Source organism: Melitaea cinxia, chromosome 14, assembly GCF_905220565.1.
Source record: "Melitaea cinxia chromosome 14, ilMelCinx1.1, whole genome shotgun sequence".
Lineage (NCBI taxonomy): Eukaryota > Metazoa > Arthropoda > Insecta > Lepidoptera > Nymphalidae > Melitaea > Melitaea cinxia.
In genome coordinates, this window is record NC_059407.1 from 14666887 (window position 1) to 14691421 (window position 24535).

Genomic DNA, 24535 nt, shown 5'->3' on the forward strand with positions numbered 1-24535 from the left:
TGCTAAAGATTTATTCGTTTTCAGTTTGAGATTAGTGTGAAATGTATGCATAAATATCGCAAAGGTCTAGACAACAATGTGGGTACGTACGTTATTTTTATGAGAGCAAATTATGATATTCATAACGAGTCAAGTAAACTTTTCCACACTTCCACCACGACATTAGGTATTAACTTTTTTCTTATTAATACACTTAATTACACTTGATTTCTTCATACACATTAATAATTATTATTATTATTAATGTAATATTAATATAGGGATATGTACTCGTATTACCATTACCGAAAGAATTATTTTTGGTTTTTGTATAAAATCGAAAAAGTCAAAATAATAAATTATTTTTTCTGAAATTGAGCATAATATTGTATACCGTATTACATATCATCATAGCACTGCTGTACTATTGCTATTAGTAGTACCAGTACCAGTACATTTGGCTGGGCGACCGAACTGAAAAAAATGTGATACTAAAACCGTAAGAAAAATATATAATGGAAGTGACGTAATATCAGTCACACGACTGTATAATATGACGTTTGTAAAACTAAAATATTACTAGTAAACTTTTTTTAAATTATTTATGTAATTTTATTTGTCGACAAAAAAAAAAAATAAAGACACGTGTTTTTTATTTCACTTAATAGTTGGAATTATTATTATTTTCTTTGATTTATTTTATTTTACGGTATTTGTTGTTTTCTAAAATACTAAATTTCCTAAATACTTTTATGTACTTAATTAAAAACGAAACAACAAAATTAAATAAAAAGTCAAGAACTAGAAAATATATATATAATTTAACATTTTTTTTTCAAATTGTGTTGCTTCTATACTACTATCCGAAGGAACTTCGTGTTCTATAAATAATGATTTTTTTTTATTTAATTTAAAATATGACGGTTCGTGCTTTTTAAATCCTACTTCGGTTAATTCAATTAAAGTACTCTATATTTGATTTCGTTTTACACTGAATTCAAGGTTAATCTGTTTAAGATAATATTTATTGATAACTCCGTAGTAATCAAAATTTATGTCAAATATCTTCCTCAAATCACAATGAAAATGATAATCTTTGACGTATATTCAACTAGATGTACCTCGCAGTTTCATCCGCTTAATTTAAAAGCCCGTGGAAATGTCGGAATAAATAATAGCCTATGTGTTGGTCTGGACCTTTAGCTATCTACCTACAATGATAATACAACATAGGTCGACGAAAAAATTGTCACGTAAATACGAATGATTAGATATAAAGATATAACTCAAAAAGTGCTTGTCTGATCTCGATTAAATTTAAACGGGACCACATGACAACCACTAACTTTCAATTAAATAAGGTAGACGAAAAAATAGTCAAGTAAATCCGCATTATTAAAGAATACTCCAAAAGTTGTAATTAGATCTCGATAAAATTTAAATGTGACCACATGATAAACATCGCTTTCGATTAAATTAAAAATCATCAAAATCGGTACACCCAGTAAAAAGTTATGCGGATTTTCGAGAGTTTCCCTCGATTTCTTTAGAATCCCATCATCAGATCCTGATTTCTTTATCATACTACCACACTTAGGATATCTCTTTTCCAACAATTTTTTTTTATCAAAATCGGTTCATAAACGTCGAAGTTATCCCTGAACATACAGAAATAGATTGAGTAACCTCCATCTTTTTTGAAGTCGGTTAATAAAAAAAAAAACCTACTGAGCTGTAGTTTTTGCGTGAGAAAGTCACAAACATCAATTAATTTATCCATAATTCATCGTATTAATGCTATCCACAAGGTATCAGTCAATATATATTCGTGTTTTATAATTAAGGTCTAATATATTTTGTCGATGGAGCAACAATATCGATGGGCGCTCGTTAGCTCGCTTGCGGAGTGTCACTTCGTATCGAGTGCTTAGACATTGACACCGTTCTCGCTTTTTATTCCACATGTCACTTTTAGCTGCTAGATTATTCTGATTAAATATTACTTTTGTGTCTGTAATATAGACACTGGGTCTAATGTTTGCGGTTTTAAAACATACCTTTAAAGTTATGTTGTATAAGGAAAATTTTCTATAAAATGCATTATAGTATATCTCATTTTACGAGTAAACCGTTTTACCTGCTGCCACAAAATCTGTAACTAATAAAAAATAGGTAATACCCTGCTATGCTTTTTTTTTCGTCGTACCAACTCAGAAACCTTTGTGGGCTCAGGCACAACACTTTGCTGAAGATCAAGACATAATCGAAAGCATAGTTTACGATTCAATAAAGGACATACAGACAAACATTTTTTCCCTTTATTCAAGGTGACAGTACTTTCGTACGTATTGTTTTATTTCGTGCAATTAAATTTGTATGCTTGGAATATTATTAGACTTTGCAGGTGTTTAATTTTTATGCGAATAGCGCGACAGTCTGATCGGAGAACATTCCATGACGTCACTGAGGCTATGTACACATAGATATAGTTCGCGTCATGTAAAAAGAACGCTGGCCTTGAAGCTGCGCAGAAGCGATTTATCGGTCTATTTGGTGGTACGGGGTAGGGGGACGGGAGTGTTTACACGTGTCGCATGCTTGCCGGTGTGCTATTGGTTGACAGCGGTTGACAGTTCGACGTCGACTCAAATTATTATCGCGCACAAAAGTTTTAAATTACAAAATTCTCCATTTACTATTTATTTCACTAAAAAACAATTATCAATTTATTATTTTAAACACATAACAACTATTAAGATACGAATATTGAGAGTACAGATAATTATTATTTTTGAATACGACATTTCAATAACTAAAAAATTTGTTATTGCTTTTGTTTAAAAAAAAATTGCGATTTTGTAAAGTGATAATTATTATACTTATTTAGTCCGAATTATTCGCACTTGTATTTCTAGTATTTTTTAATGTACCTACCAATAACCATTATACGAAGCCGCGAGTGAAAGCCTAATTAAAAAATAAAACAGTAGTACTTGTGCGCGAGTATACCCATGCGCAAACGCACCCCCTCCAGTTTCTTTCAGCGTTCTTTTTACATGACGCGAACTATACCGCATGTCGTTTTCGTGAACACAATCTTTTCAAAATAGGTAAACTCTGCCTTACTCTATAAATAGATGATGTCAAATAAACTGCTATAACCCGGTTCTCGTAATCGAGTAACGATTTGGTTTGCTCCCTAACCTTAGATTTGATGTAGTTTTTTTTTTATACGATTAGGATAACAAATAATACGGCCCACCTAATACTAAGCAGTTTCTGTGAACGCCTGCAACACCACAACAATCGTAAGCGAATTCCCCAGGATCTCTGGCTATTTTACTCAACACACGAATCAGGATATTTCCTGCTGTGCAAAACAGTCGTGTTCGAAACTAAACGGTTCTTGAGCAAAACAAATTATATTTTTTATTTTATTTTAATAAACGCTTAACGCTTAACGACCACTAGTAACAGGAGATCATGTATCAATGGTCCAGACATAGGACACAAGCAAAAACGGCTATAGCCCCCATGCCACGACAATTATCAAAGCGTCATTTCTGTATAGCGTATACAAATATTAGTCAGACTCGAGTATCGAATCCGCAAAAACTAACGCAATAATCAGTAGCTACGGTCTGCGTTAAATTTGTTGTAAGTCCCTATCGAAATTACTTTAAAAACCCTGTACTTAGTTTTTTCATAACGATACACAAATACCAATTTAAAAATTGTGTTTGCTCGCAAACGAAAAAAAAACCGACTTCAATTACATCGACGAGTAATACAACGTAGATCGACGAAAAAATGGTCAAGTAACTACGCGTTATCAAAGATTACTCAAAAAGTAGTCATCAGATCTCAATAAAATTTATATGTGACCACATGACAAACATCAGCTTTTGATTAAATTAAAAATTATTAAAATCGGTACACCCAATAAAAAGCTATTGCGGATTTTCAAGAAGTTCCCTCGATTTCTCTAGGATCCCATTATCAGATCCTGGTTTCCATATTATGGTACCAAACTAGAGATATCCCCTTTCCAACAAAAAAAGAGTTATCAAAATCGGTACACCAAGTAGAAAGTTATGCGGTATAATACAACGTAGGTCGACGAAAAAAGCTCCAAGTAAAAACGCATTATTAGATATAGCTCGAAAAGTAGTTGTTAGATCTCAAATAAATTTAAATGGGACCAATTGACACACACCACCTTTCGATTAAAAAAAAATTGTCGAAATCGGTCCACCCGGTCAAAAGTTCTGATGTAACATACATAAAAAAAAATACAGTCGAATTGAGAACCTCCTCCTTTTTTGGAAGTCGGTTAAAAACTTCGATCATGTCAAAAATGTCGACTCTTGAAAAACAGATTTCGACTAGTGTCAATCAGTAGTCAAAGCAACCTTTATTGCTCGCGATTTTGATCCTTGTAAATATTTGTAATATTTGTATAGCTTATTGTCAGAGGCTTTTGTTTTTATTGTTGTGTGTTTCCAAACACACAGGATCCACTTGGGGCCGTAGTGTGTAATAAAACAGTTCGAAATGTTGTAATATAAAAATATATACAGAAATAATTTATAGTAAATGAAAATTGTTCTGTTTCTCATCGTAACATAACATTGTAAAGTTGTAGATAATAAATGAAAATTAGCTACTTGGTGATAAGAATAAGAATTACCTAGCGTACGAAAATGCCTAGCACCTGAGTCATATGGTTTTATGTAGCTGTAATTTTTACAGCCATACTTTCGACACGCGAGTTTACCATAAACCGCGTAATTTCAAATGTAAAGTTATTTCGTGTAATTAGCTCGATATGATTTTAATTTTTATTTGACAAGGCTATTTTTGTCAAAATTGTTGGAAAGAAATATTTCTGTAACCTTATTAGAAAGGTTATCGAAGATGATTTTTATTAATTTTTTTATTATTATTAAAAATTTTAATATCATTGTTTTTTATATTTTTAATGTTACATAATTAAATATTTAAAAAAAAATATATGAACATGATTAATATTACTGAAACTGATCACTTTAGTTGCCGTAGTATGCCGTGTGGTGTCGGCCGAGTAGACTAGCACCACCCCTTTCTTCCGGTGGGGGTCGTAAAAGGCGACCGAAGGATAAACCTGGCCCAAAATCATCAGGGTCCTGGAGAAGGAAAACTTCATTTGAAACCCGGAGTGGAGTCTCTAAAATGCGAAAGACTCCTGCAGCCGAACTGGCTCCACACGTATCGACTCGTCGTTCCTGTGGGCTTACGGCCGAACCCAATATTCAATCTAAAGATAGAGATAGGTAGTTATCATCGACTGCTAATAACTAACTATCTATCCTTTGTAGTTGTCCCAATAATTCGCATAGGGGACTACTATCTCCAGTTAGCTGTAGATAGACCGGCCACCTGAGCTCTTCCTTACATTCCAGTATACGCAGCGTCACAGACGGCCTCAGTTATGTTACACAGATGTTTTGTAGTATTTAAATTTGTCATACAAATTTTATTCATATTAAAGTAATCTTGTTTTATAAAAATATGGACAAATTAATTTTTACATAGACTTTTTAATTTATAATAAATGATATTATTTTAATATGGAATCCATGGTAAATCTAGTAACGGAACGTTTTAACACGACACGAAAAGACGCTACGACGCCATTACGCTTTATTGAATCGTCGTTTCGTTTGTATTTTTTTTTTTACAAATCAAAATTCAAATTATACAAATCATTGCAAATTATACAATCATTCACCAAATTTTTTGTTTTATTCACAAGATGAGTAAAGTAAGTATTATTTCACAAGAAACTTATTATTTTTATTCAATTAATTGTTGCAAAAGAGCAATATCACTTGAACTGCTACTTGAACTTGAGTCTGCCATTATTTTTCACTCGAAATTAATTTTATTTTAAACGAAGAAAATACTTTTTCAATTAATAAATCTTAGTTATCCCCCGAAAACTATAGATCGGATATTGTTGTTACTAAAGATAACCAACGCTACTGACAGATAGAACTCTATTATTATTGGGACGCTTACACTGTCATTTTCATACGAACTGTTATCTCTGGTAAGCTATCCTCCCTCTCGTCGATAGACAGCTTTGAAGGATAGGATTGCCTATCGTCGACAAGTTTATTGGGTCAGTAAAATGAATGATAGATAGATATTTCTGTCTCTAGTAGGACATAACCAGAGATAGATTGAATATTGGGTTCGGCCGTTAGCCAATGAGGTCGAGAGGCTGGCGCAGGGCTTAAGCCACTCTGCGTTATCCTAAAGAGCTACCTAGGCGACACAGTGTCTGTCTGACACTATCTAACGGCCGAACCCAATATTCAATCTATCTCTGGTTATGTCCTACTAGAGACAGAAATATCTATCTATCATTCATTTTACTGACCCAATAAACTTGTCGACGATAGGCAATCCTATCCTTCAAAGCTGTCTATCGACGAGAGGGAGGATAGCTTACCAGAGATAACAGTTCGTATGAAAATGACAGTGTAAGCGTCCCAATAATAATAGAGTTCTATCTGTCAGTAGCGTTAGTTATCTTTAGTAACAACAATATCCGATCTATAGTTTTCGGGGGATAACTAAGATTTATTAATTGAAAAAGTATTTTCTTTGTTTAAAATAAAATTAATTTCGAGTGAAAAATAATGGCAGACTCAAGTTCAAGTAGCAGTTCAAGTGATATTGCTCTTTTGCAACAATTAATTGAATAAAAATAATAAGTTTCTTGTGAAATAATACTTACTTTACTCATCTTGTGAATAAAACAAAAAATTTGGTGAATGATTGTATAATTTGCAATGATTTGTATAATTTGAATTTTGATTTGTAAAAAAAAAAATACAAACGAAACGACGATTCAATAAAGCGTAATGGCGTCGTAGCGTCTTTTCGTGTCGTGTTAAAACGTTCCGTTACAAGATTTACCATGGATTCCATATTAAAATAATATCATTTATTATAAATTAAAAAGTCTATGTAAAAATTAATTTGTCCATATTTTTATAAAACAAGATTACTTTAATATGAATAAAATTTGTATGACAAATTTAAATACTACAAAACATCTGTGTAACATAACTGAGGCCGTCTGTGACGCTGCGTATACTGGAATGTAAGGAAGAGCTCAGTACGTCTACCATGAGTTTCCAGAGACGATACACGTTAGCGAGTGTAGTAGAAAATTTGTATGGAAAGTTGAGCAGCGCCTCTACCGGATACTATCATTACTATCTTTGGTACCATAAGTTTTCTCAGTACGTCTACCATGAGTTTCCAGAGACGATACACGTTAGCGAGTGTAGTAGAAAATTTGTATGGCAAGTTGAGCAGCGCCTCTACCGGATACTATCATTACTATATTTGGTACCATAAGTTTTCTCAGGACAGTTAAGTTAACTACACTCGTAAATGTCATTCTAGAGCGCCGATATTTTCATACAATTCGCTACCATGAGTAACATATTTGACAGATGTCACCCTGTTTAACGTTACTATTATAGTTGCGTCACTCACTTGAAAAAATCGTGCGAGAAGTTTATAATTATTAGGTTTATATACTATTTAATTGCATTATATTTGGTAGAACATAGCCCCGTTCCTAAAACACAATTTACGATATAACAATATTATTTTCTATATTCAATTTACGAAATAACATAATAATATAATACAAATTATACAATTTATTTATAAAATTATGATCACGATTTACGTTAATAAAGAAAGAGATAAATAACCATAACACTTAAATAAACACTTACTTTTTCATATAAACCACCATGTTCGAACTGGGAAGCATTAGTTCTCATTTTTTATATTTTGTTGTTTTAGGATTATTGTATAACAAGTAAACAATATGATTGTTTCACAAGTGTTTGACAACAACTTAAGTTAGACATTTAAACTGACGGAATAAATTGAAAAAATTTAGAAGTTCTTGAGCTCGCATGAATACACTGTAATATGCTGCTTTGCATTTTTGTCGGATTATTTTAAACTTCGTTTAGACCTCACTTCATTCGAAAGTCATCATGTTTACTCTTTCTTTTTTCTATACGGAAGAAAGAGATAAAGATATTAATAACTAATACCAATATAACGGATTTAAAACTATAAGTCTTATCGAGTGCTCGATAGACTCTATAGTGAAATTTAGAAATACTCATAATAGGTATGGTATAGATAACTATTCCTGTTGCGTTTCTACGTTTACTACTGTAGTTATGTCATGTGCGCTTGTAACAAAAACTCATGGTAGACGTACAGGACAGTTAAGTTAACTACACTCGTAAATGTCATTCTAGAGCGCCGATATTTTCATACAATTCGCTACCATGAGTAACATATTTGACAGATGTCACCCTGTTTAACGTTACTATTATAGTTGCGTCACTCACTTGAAAAAATCGTGCGAGTTGTTTGTGTCTTGTTTTAGGTGGATCAACAGAGTTTAAATTATTCTCTTTCTCTGACATAATTTTGTAATCTCACAGTCAAATTTGTAATCTCAGAGTCAATTTCAAAATAACAGAACAAATTCAATTACTCGGACATTGGCAAATCCTAGAGGAAGCTAGAATTTAAAAGAAGAAGAAGTATATAATTATTAAGTTACATACTATTTAATTTCATTATGTTTGGTAGAACATATTTTGCCACGGAAATGTTAGAAGCAGCCACGTTAGCAGACGAAAGACGGCAGCAAAAAGCCTTCCAAAGTGAAATGCGTTCCTTAGTTGGAAACCAACTTGAAACAATTAGTGAAGCCAAGTTCGTCAAGCTGTATCGCCTATCAAAGCAAGCCTTTGTTGATTTGTGTGAAATGTTGCGACAACATACAGATTTGGAGTCTACCCAACGGGTTTCATTGGAATCCAAAGTAAGTTTGAATTTCGGAATGCTTAGCCTTGTACAGTGTTCGTGTATTTCTCCCTATAAAACAACGAATTTTTCACAGGTCTTATGTGCATTACTGTTTTACGCCAATGGAGATTATCAACGCGTAGTGGGAGAAGCAAACCATTTTTCTCAAGAAGCCATGAGTGTATATATTAAAGAGGTAACCGAGGCATTAAATAACCAAAGCATTTTAAAATGTTACATTAAGTTTCCAGTAACCCAACAAGACAGGAATGTTATAAAACAAAGGTACTTTCCATACTTTAGTGAAATTTCAAATGTTTCATTAGTTGCTAAATGAAGATTTTTTTTTCAGTTTTTACAATAAATATCAGATTCCTGGAGTAATAGGTTGTATTGATGGAAGTCACTTTAAAATTGTTAAGCCCAAAGCTGAAATTGAGCATCTATATTATTGCAGGAAACATTATCACTCTTTGAATGTACAGATAGTAAGTACTTAGCTCACAGAAAGCATAGTTATTATTTTGGATTTTACTTTTTCATTTGAAATGCAATAATGAGATCAATCACTCAATATATTTGTTTGTTTCTTTTGATAATATAAAATTTTAGGTTTGCGATATGAACTGTAAAATACTTGCTATCAATGCAAAGTTCGGTGGTGCTACCCATGATGCCTTCATCTGGGAAAATAGCAATATAAATGATTATATGAAATATTTATACCGGAGTAATGAATCTGTGTGGCTATTGGGTATGTATTCTTTAATTATTCCTAATAGTACTCAACTACTGGTTTAGTAGTTTATTATTCATAAATTATATTGGTGATAGGTGATTCTGGGTATCCTCAAAGACCTTGGATGATGACACCATATACAGATGCAGCACAGGACTCAATTGAAGAAATATATAATAAAAAACATTCCTGTGCCAGAGTAGTTATCGAAAACACGTTTGGAAGGTTGAAGAATCGTTGGAGATGTTTAAACAAGGACAGAGTATTGCATTATAAGCCAGAAAAATGTGCAAAAATTATTATTGCATGTTGTGTATTGCATAATATTGCACTCCAATATCATGTTCCAGACCCAGCTCACATTTTCACTGATGTACAGGTTCCAACAGGTTAATTTATTTTTTTACCTTGTCTCTTTGTTGTAATTATAATTTTAAATTAATATTGGTAATTAATGATAGAGGCTTTTTCATTTGAAAAATTGTATAGTAATCAAAATGTGTCCCAATTAGTTTTAAAATTATTTCGCTTTATTAAAAACATGTTCACCACACTAACTTCTTGTTTCTAGTTAGTGAGCCTAGTTTCTAATATGAACACTGGCATTGTTAATAAAATATTTCGAATTTTCTTACATAGCCAATTATTTATTGATTCTTATTAATTCTGTTTGCTTACAGAGCGGCAAGATGTTTCTCAAGAAAGTGAAGCCAGTACAGATTTACTTTTAGGAAGAACACTAAGAAGTCAATTAGCTAGAAGAGTTGCTGAGAGCCATTCAAATCAATAAATACTGAATAGAATAATTAATTCTTATTCTTTTAGTTTGAACAATTTCCCCCTTCAAAACAGAAACATTACACAATTTTTTAAAATATGTCAGAATCAGAAGTTAAAATGCATTGAAATGTAATATAAACATTTATTTCGTCATAAGGTGATATACACACTTAAAGTAAAAACAAAAAAAAAATTATAAAAAAAAAACTAGACAATAATAATAAAAAGTTAAGGCAGCAAAAATCAAACAATAAAATAAAAAATAAAATAAAATAAAAATTTAATCTTAACATTGGGTACACGACAAACTTAGGTAATATACCCCAGTGTGAAGGTAATGTCTCGGTAGACATTACCTTCCTACTGTCCTCCGCTTTATTCAATATTACAATAAATTTTAAAAGTTTTAAAAGAAACTAACAATTTATTACTCTTCATAATTACAATACAAATACTCTTTAATGTACACTAACAGAGAAATTTTTTTACATTGAAAGAAAATTGTGTACAAAAGTCGGTCTTATCGCTAAAAGAGCGATCTCTTCCAGACAACCTCTAGCATGAAAAGAGAATTAGATGGCATGGAGGTGTACATATGTATATATACATATAAACATACACATAAATATACATACATATACATATTACATATATAAACTCAAATATATATTATTACATAGATTTTACATAGTTTAAACATTTATTTATTTATATATTTATTTGCTACCTCAGTTACGATTGAGAGAAATTGACCAAACAACTCCTGCCATCTTGCTTGTTGTTGCAACTCAATTTCTCTCAATCGGAGCCTCTCTTTCTCAATTTCATGTACATGTCTCTCCTTTTCCCTGTGAAACGCACGCCACTCAGCGTCTGATCTGGAGAACTGCGTTCTCGCTAATTCTGACTGAGTAGCAGGACGAGATGTTCTTGGGGAACCACCTATTATGCGTCTGCGTGTTGCATATGGTCGTCGTCTTGGAGAGGCTTGTACAGTAGATGGTGGCGATGGTGGCGGCGGTGGCAACGGCGGGGTGTTAGGCAGGGCAGTTGTATTAGGACGTACACTGACAGGCTGAGCTGGTGATTGTGGCTCCACAGCTGCCAGCTCTAACCTTGGTACTGTGGCTGAACTTGTGCCTGGCTGACTACAATAGGTTGCTGCAATAAGTATTAAATATATATTAATTATATACTATATCATTGTTTAAAATATTAATTCTCCTTGGAAAAATTAGTTATGTCTATGATTATGTTGTAGTAGTAATACAAAATTTGATAAAAAGTATACTTTACTATGCAATATTTTTTCTGTTTAATGAAATAACTTACAAAATTCATCACTGGCCTCTTGCTCGACAGCAGTTAATTGAGGTTCTGGTGGTAACTCGTTTAAAGGAGTATCCTGTAGATGTGAGAATTGTTTTAGTAATAAATAATGGTAGTCGAGAATGCTTTTGTATTGTGCAATAAAGTATAAAATAAAGAAATAAATAATGGTATTAGGTATTTTTTAGCATTAAGATCAAAGACCTATAGCAGTACAATGTCTGTATTATTTCCGTAGGACTACGAGCAAGAACAAATAAGTCAACATACTTGTTACAGGATATAAGTTACACAGTCATACTGTTCACCTGATTAATAATAATAAATAATATAAATTCATGCTAAGATGCAAAAACAAACAATAGTGTTTAATGAAAGTAAAGCAATAAAAGAAAAAAAAAATGAAAATAACCTGATGTAAGCCAATTTCCATCACCTCTACCATCCCCATAGCTGCTTGCGACCCAATAATATTTAGAATGCGGAGTTCTAAATCATTTAATTTAATTTTTGCCGCTGGTCCACCACCAGTTCCTATGGCAGCTCTATGGAATCTAGCTGCCTTTCTTTTGGTATTATTTTTGAGGTCACTCCATACCTTAGCAACATGCAATACAAATAATGTTAAGGCAAGATAATGCGAATACAGAGAATTTAAAATAAAGCATTATAGCGGCACAAGCATAGTTAAGAGTGGTGTAACAGTTGCTGTGTTTCAGTAGTTATTATTGACTATGTTATAATTTTATCAAATTAGTCATTTATCAAAAAGGAAGGCATTTGCTTTTAAAACATAAAATCACACAATCTTCTAATCTCTAGAAGTAAGTATGATAGAAAAAAAGGGCAAGTAGTGCTTAACATACCTTTCTCCACTTCTCGGCTGTTTTTTTATCACCCGTACCATCAGCATTTAGAGTTAAAGTCAGATCGGTCCACTGTTGTATATTTCTTATGCGGCCTTGTGGACCTTCCGTGGGTTTGCTAAGGTCCCCGTTCCTAAAACACGATTTACGTGAATAAAATTATGATCACGATTTACGTGAATAAAGAAAGAGATAAATAACCATAACACTTACTTTTCCATATAATCCACCATAAGTTCGAACTGGGAAGCACTAGTTCTCATTTTTTTAAATTTTGTGTTGTTTTAGAATTAATCTTCACAAATTTTTGACAACAACTAAAGTTAGACTGTTAGACATTTAAATTTTAAACTGACGAAATAACTTGAATAAATTTAAAAGTTCTTGAGCTTGCATGAATACACTGTAATATACTGCTTTGCATGTTTGTCGGATTATTTTAAACTTCATTTAGACCTCACTTCATTCGAAAGTCATCATGTTTACTCTTTCTTTTTTCTATACGGAAGAAAGAGATAAAGATATTAGTAACTAATACCAATATAACGGATTTAAAACTATAAGTCTTATCGAGTGCTCGATAGACTCTATAGTGAAATTTAGAAATACTCATAATAGGTATGGTATAGATAACTATTCCTGTTGCGTTTCTACGTTTACTACTGTAGTTATGTCATGTGCGTTTGTAACAAAAACTCATGGTAGACGTACAGGTAGCCGGTCTATCTACAGCTAACTGGAGATAGTAGTCCCCTATGCGAATTATTGGGACAACTACAAAGGATAGATAGTTAGTTATTAGCAGTCGATGATAACTACCTATCTCTATCTTTAGATTGAATATTGGGTTCGGCCGTAAATCGTCTGCAATAAACGGACTAAAGCCAATGAGATTACTTAGTGATTGAAAAATGTTAGCATTAATTATTATTTAGTAGTAATAACTAGTACTAAAAACGTAATTGCTTATCAGAAGGCAGGTTATTGTCTCATGCTCGTCTGTAACTATTGCAAAGTTCTTGCCATTGATTGCTTTTGTAGTGACGTAGAAAGAGATTTTGACTTAAATAAATACTCATATACCTGTAACTAATATGGCGAAACTAGTCCAACTGTTGGATATGGATAATAATGGACATTCTATACGAGTAGGTACATATCAAAATGAAAATCAATTTAAATCTAAAAAATCGATACGTCATGCAATTTCAAAACTATTCTAGAAAAAATGGAGTGTCATTCGAAACAGTATGTCAGTTTTAATGATCTAATCATAGTAGATTTTATAATTACGTTTAATTTTTATCCGTGTCGATGCGTTGGTTGCCCTCACTAGCTCAATCTACTATCAGTCGTTAGTTTCAGATAAAGCGTTTTGTTTATCTTCTTGTTTGACGTTTGAAATTATAATTGTTTTAGTAACTTTATGCCCATTTTTATATATAAAATTTACTTTTTAATCACATTATAAAGATAGCTTAAAAACTTTATCCAAAAAATTGTACGAAGGACAAACTTTGGGTCACGGAAATTTAGCATGTACCATTAGACATAGCTTCGATTAAAATATAATAACGAAACTATGAATATTAACCTTCTATGTTACAGATTCTGATCGGCATCACGCTCATGGTGTGGGTGGTGCAAAAGGCGCGAAAGGAGTTGACGATCGCTATAATGGCGGCTGAATTGGGACGCGACACTCTATCGACAAGTAGTTCGTCTAGCTAGCCCACTGCCCGTACGTCCGACGTGGACAGCGGTAACGACAGCTAGGGGCCGGCCCCTGGGTGTTGCACCCAGCAATGTGAGACTTATGTCTGACGCGTAAGGACTAAAATCCCACGTTTATAGACTTTAAAACAGGTCCGCCGTTAGGGAAACTACCGCAGAAATGGTATGTGATCCTTATAACTTTAGTCGCCGGATCTATGCTCAAGTGTAGTAGATTTCGTATTTGCCGCTGAGGACGCCGTTTTAGTGATTATAACGGTATCAAACCGGATGACAAAAGCTTAAGCTGTAAGTTCAAGGCACATGGTTCACAAATTCCGTACCGAGTCCAGCGAATGTCGAATTTTAGCTGAAATAGCTATCACATCAGACTTCAATAACAATGGCAGCGAAGGACTAACGTGCCCCGTCAATGTGTGACCTAAACGGAATGAAATAAGGTCCACAATCCTGTGATATTAAGATAACGTTCATAGAGGATATAGTTGGGAGTAGATATTGTGAAGATTTTATTTTGTAAGTAGAAGTTTTTTTTTTAAATCTCTTGTAACGATACACGTAATTATAAATTAAGTTGTATATCTCCTTGATATAGTATTAACTTGACCAGTTCATCATTTAGGTGTACCTACATAACAAGAAAATAATTACAATTATATAACTTTATATTATATTGTATTATAAGATGTAAATAATAACGTCACAATGTTTATCGTTATGAGAGATTTATTCAATATAATATTAATAAGTTTGTTTTTCGCTGATAACGTGCTGTGATGATGAAATCTAAAAGAGTGGAAGTACATAAACATTGAAGTTTTTTTTTTTTTATTAATATATTACTAGGTCAGATTAATGCAATAATAGTATCGTTCCTTTATGATATTATATTATATATGACCTGTAACATTTACTCATAAGTTACTTACGTTTTAACCAAACAGTTAAGTTTGGTAGATTTGGGTAAGATTTTAGTTACAGTTCTCGTCACGCATACATTTAAGGGTAAACGTAAATTCGCTTTATCAAAAAGGAAAATCTTTCGTGCGGTATAAATTTTGAGCACTGCGACCTTTACGATCTTGATATTATGTTGTATTTTACTGCACGAATAAAGCGAAATATATATCTAAAACTTAGTATATGTACTTATTTCCATTATATACTTGCCTTTACACGCAACTAATTTGTTTGACCGTGATATGTTCTTTAAGAACCTTAATTGATACAGTACACAAGTAAATTTAGTACAGTTTTGGTAACGAAATATCGAGTTGTACTAATCAATGAGGTCCTTACATTTTCGATTTTAAATAACCATGCGTCACGTCACGAGGCCGATGTTTTGTCCGAGTTTATTCGTTGGAATCAGTCCAAGATATTTCTTTGATATTTAATGGAAAACATAAAAATACTTTTTTATTGGCCTATAAATTTTTAAGAGTAAATAGTCGTTTGAATTTTGGCAGACTGTGTAAATTGTTGAAATCAAACATTAAAAAAACGAACTAATATTCACTTTTTAACAATACTGGCTGCAATATGAGCTTTTTTGGACGAAAAATCACAGCAGACTAAGCAAATACAAGAGCAGACAATTCGGTGTTCTTTTTTTAAATAAACTTTTAACTCACTAATTCCGTTGTTCATTATCTTGAGTGGCAATTAATCAAGGGTAAAAATATATTTGACGTTTTATTAAGCGTGATTAAATATTCATCAAATATACACGTTATCAGCTCTCAGGCCGCTAGATATACTTACTACATTAACAAAGGCCGAACGGCTTGTTAGTTGATGTTTAAAAATGACGCAAATATACTGCCATTCTTAGGTAGCAGGCGGTAAACTTTTTTTTTAATTTTAACGCTATTACATATCTCCATAATTACAATTATAAAATATATCATTCAACCTATGCTATTAAACTTTTATTAATAATACCATTTGAACACAGCTAAATAATACTGCTTTCAAGCAGTCTTGTGTTTTGTGTTAAGTAAGATGACCAGAGCTCCTGGGGGGATTGGGAGTGGGGTCGGCAAGGCCCTTTCGATGCTTCAGGTGTTGCAGGCGTTTATAAGCTACGGTAATCGCTTACCATCAGGTGAGCCGTACGCGTGTTTGCCGGCCTAGTTGTATAAAAAAAAATAATTTATTTAGTTCAAACAAATGCAAAACTTGAACTCGATTTTCTCAGATTGAGATTGTTATACTTTACTGTCTTTTACCTAAGCACGGCAGTATCGTGTCTCGACAATCGTATAGGGTAAAAATGTTAACATGAAGATAATTAATTAGGTTTATGTAATACGAGATATTCTGTGTTATATCAATAAGTCGTAATCTCTTCTAATCATTACTTCATTTAATCTTTATTCATATGGTGGATGTTGCTTTTTATAAAAAGGCCTGTTTCACCGGTGGCGGATAAAGCTTTTTGACGGAATACGGTATCCAACAGATAAAAGTTTATGATATATATATATATATATATATATATATATATTACCATCGATTTCTACTATATTTGACTATTGACATATACTATCCACAACCCGTGAAACCGGCCCTAAGTGTAGATATGCCTTTATATATTTATATTTAATCCCTTGCATTGTCATCGATCTCTTCATAATTGGTTCTAGTCTTTCGGATGTATATATTTTCTTACATCTCACGCTGCTAAAGTTGAGAATTTGATTGTTATTTTTTAAATATATAATTATATGGTGTATTTTGAAATGTATCCAAATAATCTTGTTGATGTTATGACATCTTGAATCGAAGATAATTTTTGTAATCTTCTATTAAACCAGTGTCCTATGTTATTACAACTGCCAACAATAAAGATACTCATTACACTATAAATTTGGGCACTGTAATAACATTACTAGCATCTGTAACATCACTGCTCACACAAAATTTGGAACAGCCCGACTGGGAAAGTACTTTATCCTCAGATATCACAACCAAAGGCGGATCCACCGTTGTGGATATGGTGGACATCCCCACAACCTTCAGCCGAAAAATTTTTCTATTATTTTCCCTTGACTCATGGCATTATAGAATAGCCGGCCTAAAAAAGGTGAGCGGAAATATATTCCGGATATTTATTTCCCTTGATTATTTTATAAAATTTTGGAACGACTGGCCTAAAAAATGGCCCGGGTCTGTCCATAAACTAGCTAAGTTCTGACTTCATCCAATGATTATTTCCTTACCAAAGATGCGTGGTAAAATGGCAATAATCAAATTAAAAATCGTTTATAAGTCACGATTCTTCATGAGCGATTCTTAGCTAATTTTTCTCAACCTTTTTTGAGGGCTGGATTCGTCCTTGATCACAACGATATAAGTAAAAAAAATAGCTCTTAAGCAGTTTTGTGTACAGATCTCTTAGGAAAGGTCGGGGATGGGGTCGATAATGCGTTTGCAATGCTCTTGGAATTATAGACGTCCATAGGTATCCGTTTACCATCAGGGGGACCGTAGGCTATAACAACTCCATAAAAAAAATTTGGCGTCAATGGTTGACTTTGGTTCAAAATGTCATAACTGCCGATCTACATCGCGTTTACGTTTAACGTATATAATGCTTATAAATCATAAAAGTTGGGTGTATTTACTCGTAAAATCTATTATGATTATTTGTAAATATAGCCCAAATCTAGATTAGTTTTAGATCATCATCTTATCGTTGTCTGTCATTGTTTATATGTGAATCTAATTACAAAAAATATATAACAAATATTTTTCAAAAAAAAAAATTCACAAAAAAATATATAACTTTTCGGGAAATGTATGTAGTTACAGATAGTATTAATAGTGTTGCCAAAATTATCTCTGTCGTGGTCAAAAGAGATATATCAAGATTGTTTCTAAATGCTCGCTGCATTTATTACCTTTTTTTATTTAAATTATGATCTTCAAATCTTAGGACTAAGTCTAGTCAGAATAAACCCTGAAATATTTCATACATGGGACCACTATAATTTTGTAAGAAGTATTTCTTTATCGTATTGTTTAAAAAATATTAATAATACTGGCCCCTTAATTCAATACAAATAATTATTTCATATTTTTACTTAATAAAAAATTAAAGCTCTTTTAACCACGATTTGAAATTACTTATGTATAAAAAATACAAATTAAGGATTAATAATTAAAATTAAATGATTTAGTATATATATTCTTATGAAATTGTAATGTCTATGAGGATGTTTTCAGTACCTAACACTCATCAGGGAAGATTTACAAAAGATGTACAAGGTTGAATAATAATAATTATATTGAATTTCTTTTAAATTTTTAATTCAACAACGATACTAATAATAAAAAAATAATCTTCGAAGTGGATTTGAATTTAATGTAACTTTTTAATATACACATTGATAATTTTATTTTATATTTCTAAAGCATACCTTATTGTAAACCTTCCGTGGTCCTTGTTCTTAACGTTTCCGTTCTGTAATGATGAATGATAGATAATAAAAAAAAAATAACAAATTTTATTTATTTTGTTAAAATTAAAGATTGATTACTTTCAAGAGTATCTCAATCCTACAATTTATCTGTGAAAGTATGTTGATACATTATTTTTTATTATTTTATTGTTTACAAAAAAAAAAAATTGAAATAATTGTAAAGTTATGTTACAACGAAAGCTATTAATTCTTGATACAATACAATTTGAATTTTGTTTTATAGATAGGTGAGATGTTTGATCTCGAAAGTGTTTTATTTCACATTGGCATATTTTTTTGTAATTTGTTCTTCCTTTAGACATCTCGAAGACTGATTTTGTATAACATGTAAAAATTAAATTAAAAAATTGTTTCATTATAATCTGCCAATTCATTAATTAGCAAATATCATAAAATATGTTCAAAGCATGTCTCGACTTATTTTAGTTTTTATATCGACAGGATAATTTTCTCTGTGCCATTCGGTTCTTGAAGTTTTATAAGAAAAAATTTGTAAATTAATTCCTTATCATCAATTATAAATCAGTGCCAAATTATTTCCTATTCTAATCAAGCGCTTATTTTAATTCAAATTTTTAAGTACTATTATTTTGTATTAATTGGCAGTATACTTTATATGGAATGTATAAATGAATAGATTAACAAATGCAAAAAATGTAAAAAAAGAATTCTACGTAAATGCAAAGTAAACTTGAATTCATTTTACAAGTTGATGTAAGATGTGATTATGTACTGCAAAGTAAATTTATAGAAGTCTGCTTATTGTATTTATTTTAAAAATCATTTATATAATGAAATTAATTTTTTTTTAAATTTCTGTCTGTGTGATGCTTAAAAAGCTAAATCTATGCTCAGACTCCTATTGAACTATTTTTATATGTATAATTAAAAACTTAACCTAGTGTATATTACTGTGCATTTATTGGAAACGAATTTATTTTTTGTTGTTTTAAATAATATCCTATTAAATTATATGTTATATTTATGACTCACATTATGTCGGTTATGAAAAAATAAAGAAGCCTTATGAAATACTAAACTTGTGTGTTTTCTTAAACCTAGCAGTGACTTATGACATTTAAATTAATTACAAAATTAGTGTGTACTTGACGACGCGTTGGCGTAACGGTCCCAGCACTGGTTTGTAGCTGTTGCGTTGGCGGTTGTGGGTTCGATCCCCGCACATGACAAACATTTGTATTGGCCATAAAGATGTTTGCTGTGGTCTGGGTGTTTGTGCAGTCCTTTTGGGTCCGCCCACCGTACCTCGGAGAGCACGTTAAACGTTCGGTCCCAGTTGTTATCATGTAAACCTGATAGCGATCGTTATTCATAGTAGGTAATATGTATATCCACCAACCTGCATTAAAGCAGCGTGGTAGATTAAAGATCTGATCCTTCTCCCATATGGGGAAAGAGGCCTATGCCCAGCAGTGGAAATATTACAGGATGAAGCGACTTGATTATAATATACATTAGTCTAGACTTATCTACCCAAAACACAGACATGTAAATTAAAAAAATGGCTGTCGTCAGCGTTAATGAAACTTTCGTACTATTATGACGTCAAATATATATTGTAGAAATAAGTACATTATAAAGAACAATTAAAGACAAGTAGAGTTGGGCTAAAACACGTTCTTGTGTAATATAGCAAATATGTATAATAATATTAATTACATAAAGTACACGAGTAGACTTGCGCAAAACAGTGCTTCAAAATGTAATGTAATATTACATTACATTTCGTACTGAGTAATATGGCATCACACCATCACACCGAACATTACCCGAAATGTGTACTGTTCGGCGTGAGATATTTCTTATTAAATGCTATATATCACGTAATTGTCATCACACCAAACATTCCATGAGATTTTGTACTTATAGTATGTTTAAGTGTACGGTGTTCGGTGTATTACATAGCAGACCAAACATCACTTTAGCATAAAAATGGTAAATGAGAGGTGGAAACTGGCTAAAAATTCATAATATTTGTTTTGTTTTTTTTTGTTTGGTTTTCTAAAAGTTTATTCTAAAGTTAGCTTTGATTTGTAAAAAAAGTTGGTTTCCCTTCATATAGTTCGCGTCATGTAAAAAGAACGCTGGCCTTGAAGCTGCGCAGAAGCGATTTATCGGTCTATTTGGTGGTACGGGTAGGGGGACGGGAGTGTTTATCAGGTGTCGCATGCTTGCCGGTGTGCTATTGGTTGACAGCGGTTGACAGTTCGATGTCGACTCAAAATATTATCGTGCACAAAAGTTTTAAATTACAAAATTCTCCATTTACTATTTATTTCACTAAAAAACAATTATCAATTTATCATTTTAAGCACATAAAAACTATTAAGATACGAATATCGGGAGTACAGATAATTATTATTTTTGAATACGACATTTCATTAACTAAAAAATTTGTTATTGCTTTTGTTTAAAAAAAAATTGTGATTTTGTAAAGTGATAATTATTATACTTATTTAGTCCGAATTATTCGCACTTGTATTTCTAGTATTTTTTAATGTACCTGCCAATAACCATTATACGAAGCCGCGAGTGAAAGCCTAATTAAAAAATAAAACAGTAGTACTTGTGCGCGAGTATACCCATGCGCAAACGTACCCCCTCCAGTTTCTTTCAGCGTTCTTTTTACATGACGCGAACTATACTTAAGTAAACCCCAAGGAAAATTGGGATATTTATTCCAGGCTTAGGACTGGCAATACACATGGACAACTAAATTAATACTAGCCGTGATCCGCGATTTTACCCGTTTAGTTTCGGTCCCCATGTGATTATTGATCCTCTTCGGATGTCCCATCGATCACTATACCAAATTTCATCAAAATCAGAAAACGTAAAAGGTAGATAGAGTTACTTTCGCATCCCTACTAATATTATAAATGTGTGTTTGTTTGTTCGTCCTTCTTTCACGTCAAAACGGCTGAACCGAATTTGTCAAATTTTGGTATACAGATAAAACAGACCTTGGAGAGCCTTAGGCTACTTTATAACCCGGAATCATCAGAGGAACGGGAACTACGCGAGTGAAACCGCGGGACGCAACTAGTTTATAATATAAGTTAGGAATAAACTAATGACCATGAATACTGGCGTATTTAAAAATCAACTTTATATACATACAATGATTACTTTTTTTTATGTCAATACTTCATTTATAATTTTATTTTCACAAGCAACATAAACAAACAAAACATTTTAATAAATGCAAAAGCAGAAATTTGAACTCGAATTTTAGCGGTAGTCAAGTGCGTAACGCATTATTAAAAAGTATTACGTACAGTGTTGTGCTATAATATGCCTTAGCATTGTTAAATACGATTCATATTTCACTTAAAAAAATGACGGAAACTCGCCACGGCTCAGTAGCTCGCTCTCACTCATACTAACGAAAATAATGTAGAGCTAGAGAGTGAGGTTATGACTGGTTGCAATAGTGCGCCGCGCATCACCGTGTCTCACTCAGTAAGTGAAGTTAGACAGAGCAAATAGATAAGAAATCCAACATTCTGACCGAACAGAGCGCGTAATGTCAAGTGTGATGTGTAATACTTCATTTCGTCGCGTAATGTGTGATGCCATATTTCATGTTCGAGTAATATCACGCGTAATGTATCAATTGCATTACTTACACATGTCTATACACGAGACTAAACATATTTGGCACGAAATTAGTAGGTTATTACTTACTCGATGACTTATGTTCACTGAGTTCGTTTTCAGTGAGGTGAAACGCGAAAAATTATCTGACAAGACCATGCTTACAACTTAATACAATACTTAGTATAGTTCGCGTCATGTAAAAAGAACGCTGAAAGAAACTGGAGGGGGTGCGTTTGCGCATGGGTATACTCGCGCACAAGTACTACTGTTTTATTTTTTAATTAGGCTTTCACTCGCGGCTTCGTATAATGGTTATTGGTAGGTACATTAAAAAATACTAGAAATACAAGTGCGAATAATTCGGACTAAATAAGTATTATAATTATCACTTTACAAAATCACAATTTTTTTTTAAACAAAAGCAATAACAAATTTTTTAGTTATTGAAATGTCGTATTCAAAAATAATAATTATCTGTACTCCCGATATTCGTATCTTAATAGTTTTTATGTGTTTAAAATGATAAATTGATAATTGTTTTTTAGTGAAATAAATAGTAAATGGAGAATTTTGTAATTTAAAACTTTTGTGCGCGATAACATTTTGAGTCGACGTCGAACTGTCAACCGCTGTCAACCAATAGCACACCGGCAAGCATGCGACACCTGATAAACACTCCCGTCCCCCTACCCGTACCACCAAATAGACCGATAAATCGCTTCTGCGCAGCTTCAAGGCCAGCGTTCTTTTTACATGACGCGAACTATACCTATATCAAACATCACAGTCTACATCTATTTTAATATACAATTTTTCTTAGCCATGCGAAGTTTATATCACTGAAAAGAAAAGAGAGATATATATCATTTTGATCTTAGGATATATATCACTCATTTAGCTCTTCAGCTCATTTAGCTCAGTGAAATAATTTTATAATGCAACCAAAATGCAACCTTATGTGGTGGTAAAAAAATACTTTTTCGCTTGTTCAAAGCAAGACGGTTGAGTCTATGACCTTGTGAAATATGAATCGAAAAGATACAGAGCCATAACTAACTATCTCTCTCTTTCGCATGATAAACGCCATCGTCCGATCGAGTGGCTCACTAGCTCAGTCTCGTTTACTCCCGCTCAGTACGTCAGTCTCTCGAAAATGAATCATAAGACTAGTGAGCTGGAGATATATTTGAAACGTAAGTGAGCTGATGAGAGACTAGCTCACTTGAAAAGATATGTTTCATTTGTATCACTCACTCATGAGTTACACAGGTCTAATTTTTCTATCACAAGGAAATTTTCAAACCTTTAATAGACGTTAACAAAATTTACTGGTATTATTACATTAGTATACGAAAAATAAATAACGATTACTTTATAACATTAATAAGTAGATACAACAATACGAGTACATACTATTACTATACTATTATTAAAGATAAAGTTGATAATATAAGATGTTTATAAATTTTTATTCATCAAAATAAAATGTAAACTGCGTAGTATAAGCGTTAGTAACAAAATTGTGTATCGTCATATCGTGAAATAAGCAAATAATGTTGTTCCAAGACTATTTTTTAATTTTCCGGGATACGTAAAAGTCAATTTAATAATTAAATTAATTACACAAAGGTTCCAAGAAGCGCGGCGATTTTTAAAGTTAACGTAAAATTTTAGTGTTGATACGTAATTGCCATTTCTGAGCTAATTCTGGTTTTTTAGCTGAAATTACTAATTGGCCTGAAATTATTAATTTAATTTAATTTAAATCTTGATATAAATAATGATTTAGTATTTACTCCTAGAATATGTTGTAAGAAAATGAATTTTTAAATCAATACAAATGTTTGAAGTTGATGTTCAATCGAGTTCAAGTTCAAGTCAATAAACTTTATTCTATTTATTATATCTTTGGAAAACTTTAAAAATTGAACTAAAAACAGCTCAAAGTCTAACCCTCATTATCTTCCATTTTTATATTTTGACTATATTATTTATTAGGTATAATTAATAGAATATTTGGTAAGAGTATTGCCATATCTTGTATTTTTTTTTTTTACGAAAACGCCGATTCTTGAACGAATTTACGAACTGTCATT

At 32.2% G+C, this 24535-nt stretch overlaps 2 protein-coding genes across 2 annotated transcripts in view; both read left to right on the forward strand.

Moving 5' to 3' along the window:
- The window catches only part of LOC123659540 (transmembrane protein 64), a 33054-nt gene extending 18726 nt beyond the window's left edge, over window positions 1-14328 (forward strand). The window contains exon 3 of the mRNA XM_045594749.1: window positions 14206-14328. Within this exon, the coding sequence (XP_045450705.1) occupies window positions 14206-14328 (123 nt within the window). The remainder of the gene's footprint in view (window positions 1-14205) is intronic.
- Window positions 9404-10296, forward strand: LOC123659541 (putative nuclease HARBI1). Its single transcript, XM_045594750.1, has 2 exons — window positions 9404-9637; window positions 9718-10296. The coding sequence occupies exons 1-2, from the start codon at window positions 9505-9507 to the stop codon at window positions 10014-10016; spliced, it is 432 nt and encodes a 143-aa protein (XP_045450706.1). The 5' UTR covers window positions 9404-9504; the 3' UTR covers window positions 10017-10296.
- Window positions 14329-24535: the final 10207 nt, after the last annotated feature.

Bases quoted from the DNA above. Each gene is read 5' to 3' on its own strand.
- LOC123659541 (XM_045594750.1), top strand. From the start codon at position 9,505: ATGAACTGTAAAATACTTGCTATCAATGCAAAGTTCGGTGGTGCTACC. The intron at 9,638-9,717 runs GTATGTATTCTT...TATTGGTGATAG, and splicing joins TGAATCTGTGTGGCTATTGG to GTGATTCTGGGTATCCTCAA.